Source organism: Peromyscus leucopus, chromosome 1 (assembly GCF_004664715.2).
Source record: "Peromyscus leucopus breed LL Stock chromosome 1, UCI_PerLeu_2.1, whole genome shotgun sequence".
Lineage (NCBI taxonomy): Eukaryota > Metazoa > Chordata > Mammalia > Rodentia > Cricetidae > Peromyscus > Peromyscus leucopus.
Window position 1 is genome coordinate 149,588,024 of NC_051063.1, and position 22,725 is coordinate 149,610,748.

Here is a 22,725-nt window from a genome sequence, read left to right on the forward strand (position 1 = left end):
TAAATGTGGTCAAAGAAAATCAAAGAGGCTATGGAGAAATGCCAGAATGAAACACACAGTCCCACCCCTAACCAAGATGTTACTTAATTGCAATTGATACCTGCTGAGAAAGGGAAAATCAGTTTTTTCCCCAATGGAATATCATTGGATGTATCAACCACACTACAGGGCAGGCCTCATGTCCAGGAGTCACTGGCCAACACAAATTGGATGTCATTTTTTAAATTATTATTATAGTTGTGTGTGTTTTGTGTGGGTACTTTTTGGTGGTTTTTGTGTTTTTGAAATTTTTTTTCAGAGAGAGGGAGGCATGAAAAAGTTGGGTGAGTGGGAAATTGAGGGAGGATCTGGGAGGAATTGGGGACAGGGGAAAGAAAATTATCACAACATATTATAACTTTTGACTAAAATAATAAATTTAAAAAACATAGAAGAAACTTACTTCCCCTTATCTAACCAGAGAGATGATTATCAAGATCCAAGAGGCATACCAAATAGACAGGATCAGAAAAGAAACTCCACATCGTACAATAATCAAAACACTAAGTATACAGACAAAGAATATTAAAAGCAACAAGAAAAAAGGACCAACTCATATACAATGACAGGGCCTTCAGAATCACAGCAGACTTTTCAATGGAGACCATAAAATCCAGAAAAGATTGGTCCAATGTCCAGCAAGTTATGAAAGACCACAGATGCCAGCCTAGCCAAACTGAATCAACGAAAAAAGTGAAAAATTTCCCAGGAGAAAACCAGATTTAAGGAATTTGTAGCTACTAAGCTGGCTTTAGGGGGGATATTGGAAGGAACACTTAGGTCTGAATAGAATGTTAAACATACACATACACAAAAAAGGACAAGGCAGCAATCAATTCCAGAACACTGAACCAAGAGAGGCCTAATAGACTTCCACAAAAGCCACACAATGATGGGAATTAATAGACACTGTTGCACAATAACTTAATATTAATAGTCTCAACTCCCAATAAAGGGACACAGACTGTCAGACTGCATTAGAAAACAAGCTTCATCTCTGCTGCCTCCAACAAACACACCTCATGACCACTATACACACCACCTCAGAGTGACAGGATAAAGGGTATACCAAGTAAACAGAACAAGGAAACAAGCAGGTGTGGTTATTCTAATTTCCAACAAAATTAACTACAAGCCGAAACTAATCTAAAGAGGCAAAGAGGAGCATATGTCCTCATTAACAGAAAAATTCAAAGAGGGTATTATAACCCTAAACATATACACAGCAAACCCAAAAGCCAGTAACAGAGTCGGAGACAGCCCCTGTTCCCACTGTTAGTCCCATAAGAAGACCAAGCTACACAACTGTAACATACATGCAGAGGGCCTAGGTCAGTCCCAGGCAGGCTCCCTGGCTGTGGGTTCAGCCTCTGTGAGCCCCTATGAGTCCAAGTTAGTTGATTCTGTGGGTTTTCTTGTGGTGTCCTTGACCCCTCTGGCTCCTACAATCCTTCCTCCCCCTCTTCTGCAGGATTCCCGAGCTCCACCTAATGTTTGGCTGTGGGTTTCTGTACCTCTTTCCATCAGTGTCAGCTGGCTTTCTCATGTGCACCAGGACCACCTGCCCAGGGACAGCACTGCCCACAGTGGTCTGGGCCCTTCCACACCAATAATTAATCAAGAAAATTTCCCACAACCTTGCCTACAGGCCAATCTGAGGGTGACATCTCCTCAGTTGAGGATGAAAGAACTGTTAAATATATAAAGAAATCATTAGCAAGAGCTTAGTTCAAACAATGTACAGAAAAGAAGCTGGAGGAAGGCGATTGACCAGGGCCAGAGGGGCCACAGGCAGCAGCAAAGGATGCGATGTGACATCATCCGAGTCCCAGAAGCAGAGGAGGGTGGCACGCTGCAGAACGTTTAGAGTAACTGCTGGAAGGTTGCAGCATCCTGAGAGAGCAGGTGGTGCAATGGGGGAGGTCAGTGGTAAGGGGAGAAACCGCTATGGTGTCCACCAACACAGAAAGCCCATCTGAAGGACCCCAGCATCGATGCTGGACAAAATTTTCTGTAAATTTGGCATGTCCTCTGCTGGACCAAGAGCATATACAACACCCTGCAGTCTATTTTCTGCTTAAGGGTGAACGTCTGACCACTTTCCCTGAAATTAGGGGCCCCTTACATATTTCCACTCAACCTTTTATGGGAATTACAGTCAGCTGATTGGGAAAGAAGAAATAAAACTCACTATTCAGAGGTATTATGATCATCCTTGTAAAAATCTTAAGGACATACATACATGCACACATATCTACATATACACATATATTCCTATACTGCCTAGAAAAAATAATTGCTCTTCTCCCTCTGTTCACTGCAGATCCAATCCCCCAGTCTCCAGTTCTGTGGCAGCCTTCCCTACTCCCTTGTCCTGTGGATCCCACAGATCTTCCCCCTTCTATCCTCCTCTCTACCCATTGCTTTGTCCTAGCCCCCAACCCCAGCAGCACCCTCTGCTAACCAAGGACTGCTCCTCCCAGAGTAACAGGTAGACTGAAGGCAGATTCACACCTTCCTGTTCCACAGACCCAATCCCCCAGTCTCACCCCCAGCTCTGTAGCTGGAAACCTGCTGTGGTCTCCCTTTCTCCTTGGACCCCACCCCCAATAGATCACAAACATCTTCTCCCCTAACTTTCCCCAACTCACCCCATCATCCCAGCCTCCAACACCAGCAGGCATTCACAGGGAACAGACCAGCTGAGCAGGACAGAGAAACAGGTAAGCTAACTGAAGACTTTCACCGCTGCCTGCTCCCCTCCAAATCCAATCTTCTAGTCTCACCCTTAGGGCTGCTGCAACAGAATACCAGCTGCATCCTTCCTTCCCCAATGCCCACATCTCTTGTGGATCCCACAGACCTTCCCCTCCTAACCTCCCTCCCCCAACTTATAGCTTTTTCCCAGCCTTCAACTTTAGCAGGCTCCTCTTGCTAACCCACAGGCCATGCCTGCCAGAAAACCTACCTGGCTATTTGCAGATCTCTTCTCCCTCTGTCCCCAGATCCAATTCCCCACTGTCATCCTCAGCTCTGCAGCAGAACACCTGTGGCAGCCTTCCCTTTTCATGCTCCCATCTCCTGTGGATCCCACAGATCTTTCCCTTCTAACTGGCTCCCATTACTTTGTTCCAGCCCCAAACCCCAGCAGGTACCCCCCTGCTAAACCAAGAGAACACCATGAGCAGACCAGGAGAACAGGCAACACACAGCCACCATATTCTCCAAAACACAGAAAAGTAACAAAAACCAAGGAAAGAAACACCCACCCAACAAAGACAAATCCAGAAATCAGCACCTAGACCTATAATCATCCCAAAACCAGATGCCTAGACACCATCATAAAAACATAAGCAATAATGTCCACTAGAGCCCAGATATCCCACCATAGCAGGCCCTGAACATTCCAATGCAGCAGAAACACAAGAAAAAGACCTTAAAACCAACTATATGAAGATGATAGAGGTCCTAAAAGAGGAAATGAAACAATCCCTTAAAGAAATTGAGCAAAAGACAAACAATTGGAAGAAACAAATAAATCCCTTAAAGAAATCCAAGAAAACACAAATAGACAGTTTAAGGACGTGAATAAAACTGCTGAAGACCTGAAAACTGAAGTAGAAGCAATAAAGAAAATATAAACTGAAGGAATTCTGGAAATGAAAAATTCAGGAATTTGAATTGGAGCCACAGAGGCAAGCTTCACCAACAGAATACAAGAGATGGAAGTGAGAATCTCAGATGTTGAAAATATGATAGAAGAAATGGATATATTGGATAAAGAAAATTTAAATCTTAAAAACTCCTGACACAAAATATCCAAGAAATTTGGGACACTATGAAAAGATGAAACCTAAGAATAATAGGAATAGAGGAAGGAGAAGAATCCCAGCTCAAAGGCCTGGAAAATACTTTCAATAAAATCATACAAGAAAAATTTCCTAACCTAAAGAAAGAGATGCCTATAAAGGTACAAAAAATATTTAGAACACCAAATAGATTGGAGCAGAAAAGAAATTCCCTTGGTACATAATAATCAAAACACTAAGCATCTGGAATAGAGAAAGAATATTAAAAGATGAAAGGAAAAAAGAGCAAATAGTACATAAAGGTAGACCTATTAGAATTATACTTGACTTTGCAGTGGAGACTCTGAAAGCCAGAAGATGTCTTGGAGACTCTAAGAGGTAACAGATGTCAGCCCATATTACTATATCCTTTCAGTCACTACAGATGGAGAAAACAAGATATTCCATGATAAAATCCAAATTTAAATAATATCTATCTACAATTCAGCCCTACAAAAGGTGCTAGAAGGAAAACTCCAACCTAAGGAGGTTAACTACACCCATAAAAACAAAAGGGACAAATATCCATGACCAGCAAAACCAAAAGAAGGAAAGCACATGTGTGTGAGTATGTACACACACACACACACACACACACACACACACACACACACACACACTCATGCACACACTCACACACACACACTACCCCCCCACCAATAAAATAACAGGAATTAGCAATCATTGGTCACTAATATCTCTCAATAACAATGGACTCAATTCCTCAATAAAAAGATACTAACAGAATGGATGCAAAAACAGGATCCATCCTTCTGCTGCATCTAAGAAACACACTTCAACATGAAGGACAGACATTACCTCAGGGTAAAGGGTTGGAAAAAAGCATTCAAAGCAAATGGACCTAAGAAACAAGCAGGTGTGACCATTTTAATATCTAACAAAATAGACTTCAAACCAAAACAAATCAGAAGAGATAGGGAAGGACACTACATACTCATCAAAAATTTAAAAAAATCCACGAAGATGACATTTCAATTCTTAATATCTATGTCCTAACACAGGGCACTCAAGTTTGTTAAACAAAAACTACTACAGCTTAAACCACATATTGACCCTCACACACTGATAGTGGAGACTTCAATACCTCACTCTCACCAATGGACAGGTCATTCAGACAAAAACCAAACAGAGATTTATTGGAGCTAATTGAGTTTATAAACCAAATGGATATAATAGATATTTACAGAACATTTCACCCAACTACAAAAGAATATACCTTCTACTCTGAACTTCATAGAACTTTGTCCAAAATTGACCACATACTTGGGCACAAAGCAAGTCTCAACAGATACAAGAAAATTGAAATAACACCCTGCATCCTATCAGACCACCACAGGTTAAAGCTGGATATCAACAACAGAAACAACAGAAAGCTCACAAACTCATGGAAACAGAATAACTCTCTACTGAAGAAAAATGGGTGAAGATGGAACTAAGGAAAGAAAGATTTTTCTAGAAGTCAATGAAAACAAATACATAGCATACCCAAACTTCTGGGACACAAAGAAAGTGGTGCTAAGAGGAAAGTCCATAGTACTAAGTGCCTACATAAAACAACAACAACAACAACAACAACAACAAAACAAAACAAAAAAACTGGAACTATCTCACACTAGTAACTTAACAGCACACCTGAAAGCTCTAGAAGTAAAAGAAGCACTCCAAAGGGAAATAGATGGCAAGAAATAATCACTCAGGGCTGAAATCAATAAAATAGAAACAAAGAAAACAATACAAAGAATCAATGAAACAAAGTGTTATTTCTTTGAGAAAATCAACAAAATAGACAAACCTTATCCAGATGAATGAAAGACACACAGAGAATATCCAAATTAACAAAATCAGAAATGAAAAGGGGAACATAACAATGGACACTGAAGAAATACAGGGAATCATAAGAAATACAGGGAGCCAGCCCCCACCCCCAGGATATCTAAAACAACCCTGAACAATAAAAAAACTGCTGGAGGTCTCCCATTCCCAATTTCATGTTGTACTACAGAACTCTAGTAATAAAAAACACATTGGAATAAAAACAGATACGATGATCAATGGAATCTAATTGAAGATCAAAAGGTAAATCTGCATATCTATGGACACCTGATTTTTGATAAAGAAGACAGAAATATACACGGAGGAAAAAGACAGCAACTTCAACAAATGGTGTTGCTTAAACTGGATGTCTGCATGTAGAAGAATGCAAATAGATCCATACTTATCACCCTGCACAAAACTCAAGTCCAAGTGACTCAAAGGCCTCAACATATAACAATCCAGTTTTATGTTGTATCTACACTGAACCTGAAAGAGGAGAAGGCAGAGAATAGCCTTGAACATACTGGTACAGGAGAAGACTTGCTGAACCAAACACCAATAGTGCAGACACTAAGATCACCAATGAATAAATGGGACCTCATGAAACTGAAAAGATTTTGTAAGGACAAGGCAGCAGCCTACAGAATGGGAAAATATTTTTATCAGCTCCACATCTAAAGAGGACTGATATCCAAAATAAGAACTCAAGAAACTAGATATCAAACAGAATTCTCAATAGAGGAACGTCAAACAGCTGAGAAACACGTAAAGAAATGTACAGCATTCTTAACCATGAGGAAAACGCAAATGAAATCTCCAAACAACCCAGACTGTTGCTAAGACAGCAATCCTCTCTGCAAACTGACAGAGGGGGCCCATTGCAGAGGACAACACCCATACAACTCATTGAAGATGGAAAAGTCAAGCTGGTGCCCACACGACCTCACCTCTACATTCTGGTGGTTTTGGTGAGGGAAAGTACTTTGCAGGTTACCAAAAGAGAAATGTACACACCAAGCCAGCCACAAAATCTTTGACGTACAATATGTCCTGCATGTAAGATATGCTAGGGCAATGGTGGCACAGAACTTGTGCGAGTCACCAACCAATGTCTGATAAGATGGAACCCATATCCAACACTGCTCGGGTGACCAAGAACCAGAGACTAAATAGCCCAGAGACCTAGGATAAAACAAACACTACTGTTCTAAAAAAAGAAAAAGTATCAATAAAATGACTCATAGTGATATTCTGCTATTCTCATAGATCAGTGCCTTATCCAGTCATCATCAGAGAAGCTTCCTGTGGCAGCAGATAGGAACAGATGCAGAGACAAACAGCCAGACATCACTGGGAAAGACAGTTTAAATGGGATATCTCCATCAATGCCTCCCTCAAGAGCTCACTGCTGCTGAAGGGGAGGTGGAAAGAATGTAAGAGCCAGAGGGGATGGAGGACACCAGGAGAACAAGGCCCACTGAATCAACTAAGCAAGGCATGAGTGAACTCACAGAGACTGAAGCAGCAAGCACAGGGCCTACAAGGGGCTGCATTTCTCTGTGTATTATTTATATGTATGTATGTGTATATATTATAACTTTTAGCTCAGTATTTTCACATCATTCTGAGATTATTCATTAATTAATTCACCTACTCAAAACATAGTAGTTGTCTGTAACTGGGTATAAAGTAATGAAAAATCCATGTGATCTCTATGATCACAAATCCTGAAGTCCTGAAGATGAAGCAATACTGAAACATAAGTGGAGAGCTGGGCAAGTGACTATAGAAGGGAAAAGACAAGGCTTATGGTAGTATGGTACAGCTTAGTGCTTTTACAGGAGTCCTCAGTGTGAGGATGAATGGGTCTCTGATTCTTGTCCCTGCTCTTAGGATCTTTTCCTCCTGTTGGTTAGCCTCATCCAACTGTGATATGATGGTTTTTGCTTTATCTTAGTATATTTTATTTTGTTATGTTTGGTTGTTATCTCTTAGAAGCTTGTTCTTTTCTAATGAGAGATAGAAAGGGTGTGAATCCAGAGGGGACAGGAGGTGGGGAGGAACAGAGGGAGGAGAAACTAGAATCAGGATATATTGTATGAGAAAAGAAAATATTTTCAATAAAAGGAAAAAATAAAAAATATTTGAGTTAGCTTTAGTGACATTTCATGCTAAAATCTCAACAGTAAGTAATTATACTTCAGCAAACTAGCAATGAACAATTAAAGGCAGAGAAAATTAAATTACCATTTCAAGAAAAAAAGACTCTCATATATAAATGTAAAAAAGCAGGCATGAGTCCTGTCTGAGATGCCTACACAGTTTGATGAAAGAACTCAAGATTAATATAAACAGAAAACATGGCTGTACCTCATCAGTTAAAATTTAATGTAGCAGCAAGGATGTCCTTAAACACATAACCAAACTCCAATCAAAATCCCTGGTCACTTCCAAGTTAGAGGCAAGGTTATCCCAAAATTCTCGGGAGAGGCAAAGGAGGTGGAGCAGCGAAATAGTCCTGAAAGGGAAGAATGGATTCTGGCGGAGCATGCCTTCAGACTGTGAGACTCACTACACTGCAGGAGCCAACCTGGTGTACTTGTCAGCAACGGAAACAGATGCCATGGGCAAGAGCAGATATAGATTTCTACACGTGCACTCAGCTGGTTCTCAAATGCTACAAAAGAGTCATTCTTATCCAATGGCGGACAGGTGATATTTTTATCAAATGGTGTGAGAATTACTCGCATTCATACAAGTAAAAATGGACCTGAGCCAAAACCCCACACATCACACAAAAGTAAAACTTATAATGGGTTGCAGATTTAAGTGGAAACACAAAAATGTAAAACTTAAGATTACATTCGAGAAGAGCCTAGGCTCCAGAGCTGCACCAGGATTCTTAGGGTCCCACAGGTGTGAGGCACAAACCACAAAGCCATCAAGTTGAATTGTATCAGACAGAGATCTTAGGCTTGCACAGCTCTAGGAGGAGAATGTGGAGCCCAGCAGGGCCTGGGAGAAGATATCTGCACCGTGTGTCTGGCAGAGGATTTGAACTCATTATATACAAAGACCTTTTGATGCTCCCTACAGGAAAAAGATTAAAGTTAGAAATATGTAAAAACTATAAACAGATGTTTCATAAGATATAATAATCAGACGAAACCAGACCAAATCAACCAACCAACCAAAAACCACCCCAGCATGAAACCATCTCAGCACCAAAAGCTGTCAGGTAAATGAAAATCAAAGCCACTGAGGAATATCGGCACACACCCATTGGAGTGATTAAAATCAACAGAAGCAGAGAAAGCTGGCGAGCACATGGCACAGACGGTGTCTCAGGCCCTGCTGGTGGGGATTCAGGCTGGTCTACCACTGTGGAAAACAGAAGGCCAGGGTCTTGTACAGGTAAATATACACCACAGGCAGCAAGTGAGCCAAACCCAGGTAAAATTAAAATGCATTCACAGAAACTCTGTTGTGAAATATCTGTAGAAACTTCAATGTAACTTCCCCAGACTGGCAACAACTGAAATGCCCTGCAGCAGATGAACAGATCCACAAACTATGGGCCATGTCTTACTACTCAGCAATAAAAAAATTAGGGGCACACAACTGAGCTAACTCTCGGGAACTGTGCTGACTTGTAGGGAGCGGAGGAAGCCTGAGTGAGTGAAGCCCTGAGTATGTTGACATGACCTGGACATGCCAAGAACCCTACAGCCTCAGACCCATGTTTTAATGTCAGAGCCTTCACTCCCGGGATGTGGCTCAGAGGGAAATGGCAAAGTTTTCCCTTGAGTCTGTGTGTGGATAGTGTGTGCAGAAAATGCTCTTCATAGCTTTCTCCATCCTATCCCACCCCAACCTTATAACCTTGCAGACTGCTCCCCTGTGGAAAGTTCTACTGAGATTAACTGAACCCATCTCTTTGACTCAGCTGTGCACCATAAACCCCACCTCTTTTTTTTTTTTACCCTGCCTCTGTTCAATTATACATAATAAACACACTGTGCTTCCAAGGTGCTGTGGTTTCTCCAGCAGAGAGCCCAGAGCAACCCATCACAGCTTTCTGTCTTTTCTTTATTCCCTTGAGGCCTGGTCAGGTCAGGTAAGGAGCAGTGACGGACGAGGCACTGAGTGAAATGCTAGTTCTGAAAGATCCAACAGAAGGACTCCATGACCACAACTCCTCTCTATGAAGAGACAAAGCCAGTCGAGCAGAGGTTTTGTCTGTGGCTGCCTGAGGACCTGGATGGGACCCAGCCCTTGGAGGCAGTACAGCGGTGCTGTGCCCGACAGGGTTATCACACGAATCCAACCATATGCTACAATGCATAGACTGGCACATAAAACCCAGTTTTTATGTATCTTAATTTAAGAAAGTATGAAGGAAAGAGGAAAAGCGGTAATACTGTTTGGACTCCGTGTAAGGGGAATCAGGTGAGACGCCACAGCTGGCCACAGCAGCACAAACCACCTGCACAGACTCTGAGCCACCTTCTACTGTTCACGACCATCCTCTAAAGGTGTGTCGGTGTCAACTTACATCAAAAATCACCCCAAACCCACCTAAGGATAAAGGAAATGAAATAATTGACTATCTCCACTTGAGAAGCAAGAGAGTTTGGCATGGACCAGCTCTACCGCGGCCTCCGCCCCAGCCTGTTCATTTCTAGGCTGCTCCTTACAGCAGTAAACTGAGCAGCAGGAACCTCAAGGGACTTCACATGACATGGAGATAGGGCAGCAAGGACCACATTTTTACTCACACACATCACCGAAACCATGAGCTGGGCTGAAATTATGAGAGGTCGAGGGAAAACTTTCAGATTGTGCATTAGGATTTTCTTAGCACCCCAAGAAGAACTTCCAACTCTCAGGAGCTACCCCTGGTTATGAAAATGCCCAATAATTCAGTTTTCTCTAGTTGACCTTGAGAATCACTGTGGCTTACAACGCTTGACAGATCCCAATTCCACAAACAGTGATTTATGCATCTGAGACAGATCAGTCTTGGAAAACAAGCTCCTCTTCCCCATGCCCCAGTGTCCTGAGCAGCAGTGATCAGCTTTTTATTTTTCCTTGCTTCAACAGCATCATCACTCAAAAGGAAGAACCAAGGTTAATTCCAGTCTGTGATGACTTGGGGTGAAGAGAGCCCCAGAAATATCCCATATACACCAGACACATGCTTTCTATGTCTCAAGCGCTCTGCCTGAAAAGCCCAAAGGTGCATTTTGATTTCCTGGCTATTAGGTGGTTTTTCCACTGATAACTTTGGCCTAAGATATTTGTATCTCAGTTAAGACAAAGATATGAAGGGAAGGTCTCCACGGAAAGCATATTCTTGAATGTTCTAGAATTTTTACTCCAGTGCAGTATATTGTCCTTAAAAATGATTATTGTTAGTTGGACTCATTCTCCGGAAGCACTCACCGGTGCCACCTTCTTTCTCTGTGTGCCCATTAACAGCTGGTGATCCATGTCCTATCCTGAACCGACAAGCAAAACAGAAGAATTCCACCCCCAACATTAACAATTTGTTTTACTTCCAAAGTGGCCAAATGCTGTCCAAGTGACACCATTGTCAGTCAGTGAAGACCCTCTCATCTCCTATCCAAGCCTGAAGGGGTGGTTTGGGGACAATGAGGTCCACATACCTTCCAGCAGGTCTCTGGCCAGACCAGGTTCTGCCCCCGTGGACCGAACAAAGTCTGACAGGACTGCGTCCATATCAAGCGTCATAGGATCATGTAGAAGTGCTGCCCAGCACTCAGCCGAGGGCGGGTTTGGAAGCAGGCTAGAGACCATCCATCTGCAGGAAACAAGAGAAGGGCATCTCACCATGCAATGGACAAGAGGGATGTCTGAACGAACACACACACACACACACACACACACCTCTCAGAGTCCCCATCAACCAGAAGAAATTCCTACCACCTCCATTGTACCGTTCTGAATTTGTTTTTAAGTAATTCCATTCCTTTACATGCAAGCTGTTACATCATTAAAGTCAAACTAAAGCATCAATCCTCTGCAGCACTGTGAGATGGGGCACTGGAATCTGTGCTGTGTCTTCCAATATGCTGAAGCCTAATCTGTTGACTGTTAAGAGAGACTCCCAGTTCAGTCCTGGCTAAAATATCTGCTGCCTCCCTGAGTTTTCACATTCACAGTGACAACCCCACTGTATTTACTGGATGTCAGATGTCCTGAACTAAACAGCTGTAGGCAGCGGGACAAGATGGGTGCCTGAAACAGCTGGATAAAGCAGCCTTGGGCGTCACCTGGGGAGAGCAGTTTCAGAGCTACTTGTGTTCTCAGTGAGGGCAGATACGCAACAGATGCATACAGCATCATGTAGATGACTGGCCAAATATGGCTGTCTGTCTGTTTTTATACATAAAGTTTTATTGAAAGTTGGCCACCAGCACATGAATGAGTTGAGTAGCAGGGACCATGAAGTCCACAGAATTAAAGTTATCACTATGTGGGCCTTTACAGGAAGTTCACTGACGCCAGGACAGATGCTGCACAAATTTATATCATCAAGTATGTGGTTAATTTTACACACTGCATGGTGTTGTTAATGAATTCCCTTTGCTCCTTCTTCTCTGATAATCATGGGTTGGGAGTTCTCAGTGAGCAGGTTTTGTATCTTTAGAGCAAGGCGCACTGGCCTTTTTTGGCTGGCTGTGACAGGGTATTCACCGCTGTGAGAAGGGAAGATAAAAACTCTTAACGCCCAGGATGTGGGGATCGAGGTCTCAGGCAGGAGGTCATAATCGCAGACCTAGCCATTTGCAGTGTCCTAGCTGCATCTGGCTCCTACTTTGGTGTGGCTAAAAAGGAAGAAATGGTTTGACCTGATGTATGTGGCACCAGTTAGGAGCCTCCTTCCTCCGCCTCATGCACCGCAGCTTCAGCCGCAAGAGTCTCCTCTTCTGTCACTGCCACCTGGGGACAAATGAGAGCATAAGGGCATGTTATCTCCTCTCCTGTGTTGTGCTCTTCATCAAAGGAAGCCGCGTTTAAGGTGGGCACAGTTGTTAGAGGCAGGCCCTTTGCTTCCTGGCTGCCACAGGCACTTCCTGGTCAGCTTATCACCAGCTCCCAAAGTGGAGGCTGGCAAGAAAGGATGGGCTCAACTTCCTTTTGGCAAGCACCTGGGATCACGTTCACAGACTAGAATAACTCTAAACCTTGCTTGTAACTTCAGGGCCAACACATTTCATCTGAGCTACCATTTTAATGACAAAGTTCTTAAGTGACATTAGATGCAGCTGTCCACTTTCACCTCCAGAACATTCTGTCCTCCTAAATGGAAACTGGCCCCATTAAACACCAGCTCCCTATTGCTACTTTCCTTAGAACCTGGCAACCTCCATTTTACTGTCTGTCTCTATGAGTTTGACTAGATACTCCTATAAGTAAAACCTCACAGTATTTGTCTTTTTGTGATTAGCTTATTTCACTTAGGATAAATTCATCAAAGTTCATGTAAACTGTAGACTGTCAGAATTTGAAGGTAAGTCCATATTGTTGACGGAACACTATGAACTTCAGTTGAAAGACTGATTATGATATCCCTAAAGGTGCAATAGTAGCACTCACATTTTGGTGGTAATCAGCAGTTGTATAATTGGACTTATGATCACATTGTTATGACTACTTTGTAATAACCATATTGTTGCGACTACCTTGTTATGGTCACCTTGAAGCCATGTCTTTGTTTCAGGAGGTTGTTATGGCCAACTTGTTATGTTCTGTTTCTATAATTCTACCTATTTGCCTTCCAAATTCCCCATTTTGAAAGCCCCTGCTTCTGAGCTATAAAAACCCTACTTTTCCCATGTACAATGCTAATCTCTTGAATCCTGCCTTTGGGGAAAGACAGGATTGCATGTGAATACAAAAAGCTTGCTTTAATTAATTACTTGCTTTAGTTAATTTGACCATTACTTGGGTTGGTGGTCTTTCTCCTCACATCTATGGGATTGACAAGAACCCCCATAACTAAGACTCACGGAACATGGTGGAAGAGTGGGCAGAAAGATTGTAAGAGCCAGAAGGCCAGGACATCTGCTATGAGATAGTGCCTTCGAGACATGACAGGGAAGCTTTATCCATGAAATCTCAACAATATGATTGCTTAAACAAGGCCAGTCAATGGCAACACCCATTGTCATGTGAAAGTGGACTGAGAAAATCTCATAAGGGTCTACCTCTAAATGAAGAACTACAAGCAATTAATGACTGTTGAGAGGGAAAAAATCAGTCTTTCCCCAGTAATGAGCTCCTTAATTAGTTACCCAAACACCAAGTAGCCAGCCCTAAAAAGATATACATATGAGCAACCTAAGTAGATGTGATAGGTTATATATTGATTCATCTATCTATCTATCTATCTATCTATCTATCTATCTATCTATCTATCTATCTATCTATCTATCTATCATCTATATCTTTCTATCTATCCATCTATTCATCCATCCATTCACCTACCCACCCACCCACCTACCTACCTATCTGTCTATTGTTTTTTCAATACAGGGTTTCTCTGTGTAACAGCCCTGGCTGTCCTGAAACTCACTCTGTAAAATAGGCTGGCCTTGATCTCACAGAGATCCATCTGCCTCTGCCTCCGGAGTGCTGGGATTAGAGGTGTGTGCCACTGTGTGTGACTCTGACACATTTCTATTTCTACATACAATATATATATATATATATATATATATATATTATATAATATAAAATAATAAAACAAAAGAGGGTATGAATTTGAGGGGGGCATTGGAGGGGTTAGAAGTGGGGTGGGGCAATTATGTAAGCACAGCACACATATGAAATTTTAAAAGAATTTTACAAAGAAATGAGTACATATACACTGATGAACAGAAGAGGACCATTTTCAGTGTAGGCATGAGCCTTTGACTCTGGGGGATGGCAGGTGTTGGAACTCATCCAGAATTGCTGACTGATGCTGGGAGGCAGGCTAGGGACTCACATTTCTGCTGCTGCAGAGACATGTTCAGGGACAGCTACCTTCAGGTCAGGGTTGTCCGAGTCAGTGCGGAGCAGGACTCATGTAGATCTTTCTGAAGATGCGGCCTGCAGAGCAGAGGCACGAAGGGCTAGGGCAGCAGCACAGGCCTGGAGTGCAGCCTAGACTCAGGGTCAAGTAAAGGCCCCGGGTGGAGCACAGGCTGGGGGCCAGTGGTTCACCGTGTGAGAACCTCCACTGTATCCTAACTCCCTGATTTGGGCAAATGAGTGGTTCCCTGGAGTCTTGCTTGCTCTCTTGATCTGAAAAATGAGGCTAAGAACAGCCCTGCCTCTCAAAATTGCTGAAAGGATGAAAGAAAATGATGTGTTATGAACACACTCTATTGTTATCATTAGTAACATAGATTTGAGACATGCAGCTGTTGAGTCTCTTTGCTCTATCACTGATGTATGCACATATCCCTCCTATGAGGAGTAACAATAAAAAAGGGTCATGCACGCTTCAATCCATACTACTCTGCAATGGAGGAGCCCATTCTGGTGAGAAGCTCGCAGACGCACAGTTAACATTGGGGGTATACATAGCATCTTAGGTCAGATGACAACGTTTCTCTGTCCAGACCATCTGCTTGCTCCATCCCTGTGACTTGGGACAAATTCACTGACACTGGATTCTGTGTATGTTACATTAGTGAGATAAAGCTTCCAGGGCATTCATGGTCTTAGTTCAGATGAAAATTGGGAGAATCTTAGAATAAAAGGGCGTAAGGTTAACAAAGTGTCCCATGTGCACAATCAACCTCAAAGCAAGTTTCCATGTGCTACCGCTGGGAACACATACTGACCTTTGAGTAACTGCGGCTGCAACCAAGCAATGTATCCAGAAAACTCCAACTAAAAAGCCCTGGGTGAAGAGCAGGTGAGATAGCAAGAGAGAAGGAACAGGCAGTGAGGCTGGGGGATGACAATAGACAGGGCTGCCTAACAACCAAACAAAAGTGGATATGGCAATACCTGGCTCCCAGGATGCAGATTTTTCACCTTGGCCACATGGCCTTTTCCATCTCTTCCTTGGTAAAGTTCATTTTCTAAAATATCTGGAAGTTTGTTACTATAGGGACTGCAGAGAGATCTAGAAACGATGATGGGCAGCTCCAGCTACCACTTAGGCCCAGGTTTGGAAGGAGGCACGTGTGGGTTCTGAGCCCCTTCCACCTGTACAGCAGATGCAGACGGAGTGGAGAAAGGCACAGTTTTTGATTCAGGGACCACTGACACTGTGCCAGGCCAGCTCTTAGGGCACCGGACAGGGTGGATTAACACACATGAGAAATCGGGGCACTGAAAATTATAAATAGCTGGGAGGTAGTGGCACACACCTTTAATCCCAGCACTCGGGAGGCAGAGGCAGGAGGATCTCTGTGAGTTCGAGGCCAGCCTGGTCTGTAGAGCAAGTTCCAGGACAGCCAGGGCTACATGAAGAAACCCTGTCTTGGAAAACTAGAAAAAATAATGTAAACGGCCTTTCAATGCTCTGATTTATGGACGACTGTATCCCTCCCCTCCCTTTCTCCCTCCTTCTTGTCCTTCCTCCTCCTTCTCTTCCTCCTTTTTGGATTTCGTTCTGAGAAAGAGCCTCACAAGGCAGCCTAGGCTGCCTTTCAACTTGCTATTGTCTTGTTGCAACCTCATGAGCACTAGCAGGTGCTGGAATTACAGGTCTAGTTAGATTCCTATACTTTTGAATTCAGATAGAAAACAGTGATGTCCATATTTTACAAATATTTTTCCTGGGGCCAGTGAGATGGTTCAGCAGGTGAAGGTGCATGCAGCCAAAACTGACAACTTGAGTTTGATCCCTGGGAACCACATGCTATAAGGAGGGAAGTGACTCCCCTCCCCCTACACTGTCCTCCGACATCCACAGACATCTCATAGAGCATACGTACCCATGTAAATACACACACACACACACATACACACACACACACACACACACACACACACACACACTCTCTAAGTGAAACTAAAATATTTTTCAATGAAAAAATTTAAATATGCATAGAAGTAGACAAAAGAATACATGATAAACATCAATGGACTACTCAGTTATGGCAACAATCAATTTATAGCTAATATTATTTCTTCCATACTTCCAACAATTTCCCCTTTACACATCATTTTGGAAAAAAAGGCCTTTTAACATTATTTTATCCACATGTAGATGAGTATTTTTCTAAAAGACTCTAGAATATAACCTTAATACTATCACACCACTTAGAAATTAACAATAATTCTTCAGGGAAATTAATACTCAGAGGGTGAGAAAATGAGAGCATAACTTACAGAACCTCTGGGATACAGCTCAAAGAATCTGAAGGGGAAGTTCCACAGCCATAAATGATCATGTTAAAAGCATCAGATAGATCTTAAATAAGTAATCTTAGGTGTCATTCAAGGTCCTAGAAAAACAAGAGGAGCCAGACTCAAAGCAGTAGATGGCAAGAAATAAAGATTAAGGCAGAATTTATGAGACATAGGTTATAAGAACAATACACAGGATCTACTAAAGAGTTATTTGAAGAGGTTTTAAGTATGGCTGACAAATTCTAGCTACACTAACCAAAAGAATGAGAAAGAAAACAAACACAAAGTAATAAAATCAGAGCCAAAAAGGGAGTCATTGTTCTGATGAAATCCAGATGCTATTAGAGAACACTTTGAAAACATATTCCAAGAAGATAGAATATCTAGAAGAAATGGGTAAAGCGTGAACTGGCCATTTTCTATAATCAGGCAAGGCTCCTAGCAGTTAAGACTGGGGCATCAACTCAGCCACAAAACCTTTGACCTGCAATCTGTCCTGCCTGCCAGATGAACTGGGACAATGGTGGTGCAGAGCTGGTGGAAGTGGCCAAAGCATGACTGGTCCAACCTGAGGCCCATGCTGTGAGAGGGAGCCCACACCTGACACTGTCTGGATGGCCAGGAACCAGAGGCAAGACACCCCAGAGAACCAACATAGGACCAAAAACAATTGGCAAAAAAAGTAAACGAAATGATTCCCAATGACATTCTGCTATGCGCATAGATCAGTGCCTAGCTCAATGGGCATTAGAGGGGCATCACCCAGCAACTGATAGGAGCAGATGCTGAGACCCACAGACAAACATTAGGTGGAGCTCAGGGAACTCCACAGAAGAGGGGGGGGGAAGGATTGTAGGAGCCAGAGGAGTCAAGGACACCACAAGAATTCGGCCCACGGAATCAACTAAGCAGGGCTCATGGGGGCTCTCACCGACTGAAGCAACAAACATGGACCCTGTATGGGTCTGAGCAAAGTCCTCTGCATATACCTTATGGTTGTAGCTTTCTGTTCTTGGGACTCCCAATAATGGGAGTGGGGGGTGCCTCTGGCTCTTTTGCCTGTTCTTGGGATCCTTGTTTTCCCTAAAGGGTTGCATCATCCAACCTTGATATAAACGTTTGTGCCCAGTCTTACTGTATCTTGTTAGGCCATGTTTGGTTGATATACCTGGGAGGTCTGTTTTTTTTTTGAAGGGAAACTGAGGAGTTGATCTGGGGGAGAGGGGAGGTAGGGAAAGGGACTGGGAGGAGTGGAGGGAGGGGAAACCGGTTAGTGTGTAATATATGTGAGAAGAATAAAAGTTAAAAAAATAATTGGATCAAGGAGATAGAATCAACTTAGACCTATAAGAAGCAAGGAGACTAAAGTAGTAATTAAAAGTTTTTCCACAGTGCAAAGCCTGGGACCAGATAGATTCTCTGCTAAATCCTATTGAATCTTATTGAGCTTTAAAGGAAGACAGAACACAAAATAGAAAGGAACACTACCAAATTCAGTCTACAGAGCTGGTGCTACCCCATACCAAACCCAGAGGAAAACACAACAGAAAAAGAAAACTACAAACCAATTCAGCTGATTACCTAACGTAGACGCAGAGATTCCCAATAACTACTTGCAAACTTAATTAAAAAGCCATTAGGAAGATTATATACAGTGATCAAATTGGCTTCATCCTAGGAATGAGAAATTGGTTCAACATAGGCAAATCAACAAATGTATACATAAACAGACCTAAGGACAGAAATCACATGCAGAAGAGGCACTTCTCAATGTTTAACATGACTTCATGATAAACATCCTTAATAAACAAGGTGCAGAAAGAACATATGTTGACACAATCAAGGCTACTCCTGACAGTCCTCTGGCCAACATTTCCCAAATGAGGGAAAACAGACTTCTTCTGAAGACTGGGTTGAGGTAAAGGTGGCTACCCTCTCCATTCTTATTCAGTTCAGTGCTCAAGTCTTAGCTAGAACAATGGGGCAAGAGAAGGAAACAGCAGGGGTAAGGAATAAGAAGGAGGACACCACGGGACTCCTATCTGCATATAACAGGACAGCATGCCAAGAGGTCCCAGGAATGCCATCAAGCTCTTATCAGATAAGTACATTCTGTTACAATACAAAGCCTACATACAAATATGAGTAGCTTTTCTAATCAGCAACAACAAACTTGCCAAGACAGAAATTAGGAAAAATATCTCCTTCACAGGAGCTTCAAAACATTCCAAGGAATAACTATGCCAAGGAGGTGAACGACCTCTGCAATGAAAACTTTAAGACTTTGCAAAAATAAACCGAATGATACACTAGACAATGGAAAGACTTTCCATGCTCATGGATTGGCAGAGGTGATGTAGTAAAAGTGGTAATATTGCTTCTCAAACAGCCATCCTGTAAACAATCATGGCTCAGGTAACACAGTTGGTGAGCAATGTTGGCAGTTTGTAAAGGACTCAATTTGGCTTGGTTAAACTTGATAGAAAAGAATCCCAGACAATTGCCATGGTCACAGCAATAGGATTTTCTACCATGGGATTTAAGGGCTTCCTTGCAAAACTGATGTCATATCCCTATAAATAATATTATTGTGGGTGGCTGAATACTTTCTCATCTCAGGAACTAGTAAACAGTGATGATGTGAGAAGCTCATGAAGTAAAAATTTGCCTAAATACGTTGTATTCTTCTTTTCTTTCCTCCTTCTAACATGTTTTCTATTTCTAAATTTAAATAATTTCAAAATAAATACATTTTTCCACAACAAAAAATGGCAATACTATCAAAAATATTATACAGATGAATGCAGTTCCATCAAAATTCCTTCAACATTCTTCATTGAACTAAAAAAATTGATAAAATTCACATGAAGATATAAAAGGCCCCTTACAACCAAAGAAATCCTAAGTAGAACATGTGCTAGGGGTATCATAATCTCTGATCTTAAATTATGCTACAGGACAACAGTAACAAAGTTAGCCTTGGTCCTGGCACAAAAACAGTAAAACAGAATAGAGAGTCCAGAAATAAACCCACACAGGTACAGCTACCTAGTTTTTGACAAAGGTGTCAAAATATGTACTAGAAAAAGAGACTCTTCAACAAATGTGCTGGGAAAATCGTGTACTCATGTGCAGGAGAATTAAACTAGAAGCCTATCTCTCACAAAAACAATTCCAAACAGGTCAAAGATCTGAAATGCTGAAGCTGCCAGAGGAAAACACAGGGAAGACAGAAGATAAAGACTAAGGACCTCCCCCAGAAAGACTCCAACAGCATGGGGCATAATCTCAAGATCATCAACAAATGGAATTACATGGCATTAAAAGGTTTCTGCACCATTACAAAACTATCAGCAGAGTGAGACAGCCAAGGAATAGAAACAACTCTTTGAAAACTACACTTCAAACATGTGGTTAACAAAAAGAATATATAAAGAACTTCAAATTTAATCATCAAAATTCCCCAATCTTCCAATCAATAAAATGGCTAATGAGTGGAGAAGACCGTTTTCAAAAGCAAGAAGCCCAAGTGGCTTAAATCAACATTTTCAAAAGTGGTCAACATCTTTAGCCACCAGGGAAATGCAAATTAAAGATACTCAGGGGTTCCATCTCACCCCAGTCACAGTGGCTGTCATCAAGAAAACAAGTCAAGCTGGAGAAGAGGTGGGAATAGGGAGTCCTTAGACACTGTTGGGAATGTAAAGTGGTACGGCCACTGTGAAGATCTGTGCTGAGGCTTCTCAAGTATGAAACTGGACTGCCATGTGATCCAGCTGTACCACTCCTGGGAAAACACCCCTGAGGCCTTAGGTCCTATCACAGGTACTTGCATAGCCATATTTATTGCTTCTCTGCTTATTAAAACTAGGGAAAGAAATCAGCCTAGATATCTACTAACATATGAAGAGTGAAAGAAAAAGTGATTATCTATACACAGTAGAATTTCCATCAGCATAAAGAAAAATAAAATCACGACATTTGCAAGAAAATGGGTGCAAGTGGGGATCATTATATTCATCAAAGTAATTCAGACTCAGAAAGACAAATATCACGTGCATTCTCTCTTATACAGATCCTAGATGTGTGTGTGTGTGTGTGTGTATGTGTGTATGTGTGTGTGTGTGTGTGTGTGTGTGTGTGTGTGTGTTATATAAGCTATAATGAGACCATGAGAGGGTAGAAAGAGGTCTTAAGGGAGAGAGGTCTTAAGGGAGAGAGGTTGAAAAGAGTAATATATGTGCAATGGGGGCTACTGGGAGAAGGGGGTGCCAGATTGGGGTGGTGGGGGGGAGGGAGGAGGACCAAGCAAAACAAAGTGGCATGGAAATACCATAAGGAAACCCATTACTTTGTTTGCCAACTAAGAGACTAACAATTAAAACTATTCAGAGTGGGAAAATGCCCAGTCATTTCAAGTGCTATAACTGTTTTCCCACTTGTTTGAACCAGGATTCCAGAATGAGTGGCAGGTTGTAATTGGTCTGACTTATTAAAATAAGCCAAACCTGTAAATTTTGTTCCATCTTTTTTCTTTCAGTTTGTTGAAAAACCTGATCTTATTTCCTAGAATTTTCCCACTTTCTGAGTTTTCTGGATTGTTCTTATTGTGTCCTGTGAACTTTGCCCTTCCTGTAAGTTAGCAGCTGGTTACAAAGACACTGTCAGATACATACTCCATCTGGGTATGTTTTGGTGGCTTGAATTCCTGGAACCCTAACTTGGGAGCAGCCATTCCCTGGGCCACTGCCTCACCTGCTGATCTATCCTTCAGGTTCATGCTTGCACATAGAGCTGTGATTCTGTCATTTCTTCTTCATTTATTATTAGGAGTGTGTGAGTGTGTGTTCTTGCATGAGTGTGCATTTATACTGAGATCTCAGTAGACTCTGGGTATCTTACTTGACTGGATGGTTCTCCACCTTATTTTTTCATACACTGTCTCTGTGAACCTTGAGCTCAATGACTCAGCTAGACTGGCTGATAACAAATTTTCGGGCTTTGCCTCTGCTCACCTCCTCCAGTGCTGGGGTTACAGATGCACACCGGCACACCTGTATTTTCACCTGGATGCTAAGGATCCAGACTCAGGTCTTCATGGTTGTGCGGTACGGCAGACATTTTCCTGACTGAGCCATCACCCTAGTCTCTTTGCTGGACAGAATTCTTTTTTTTTTTTTTTTTTTTTTTTTTTTTTTTTTTTGCTGGACAGAATTCTTAAAGAGAAACTTCCATTATCTTCTGCTGGACCATGTGCGATGGACTTGAGACAGGAAAGGCAAGGCAGATGCTATGTTGATTGCACTTCAGTTCACAGGCTGAATGATTCTGCTGGCTTCCTTCAACAGCTACCAACTTGTTTGTTTTTTTTCTCCTCCTCCCCATCCTCTTTTCCTCCTCCTTTCCCTCCCCCTTCCCCCTCTTCCTCCTTTTTTTTTGTATCATTTTGAGTGCTGAGGACATGCTCAGCATATGTTAAGTCTTAGATTTGATCCTCAACAGTATTAAACACAGAAAAAAATGTAATTTTTGCCCATGATCTGAATATACTCGATACATTTAAATTTACCCAATAAATGCAGTTATTATTTTTATGGATGTTCAAATTGTCCTCCTTTTG

At 42.1% G+C, this 22,725-nt stretch overlaps 1 protein-coding gene across 3 annotated transcripts in view; it reads right to left on the minus strand.

The window, feature by feature from the left end:
• The window catches only part of Otud7a (OTU deubiquitinase 7A), a 302,964-nt gene that overhangs the window by 89,678 nt on the left and 190,561 nt on the right, over positions 1-22,725 (minus strand). For all 3 annotated transcript variants that reach the window (XM_037198954.1, XM_028872848.2, XM_028872850.2), the window contains exons 3-4: positions 12,599-12,689; positions 11,393-11,547 (exon numbers count right to left, since the gene is read on the minus strand). In XM_037198954.1, the coding sequence (XP_037054849.1) occupies positions 11,393-11,543 (151 nt within the window). In that variant the 5' untranslated portion in view covers positions 11,544-11,547; positions 12,599-12,689. The remainder of the gene's footprint in view (positions 1-11,392; positions 11,548-12,598; positions 12,690-22,725) is intronic.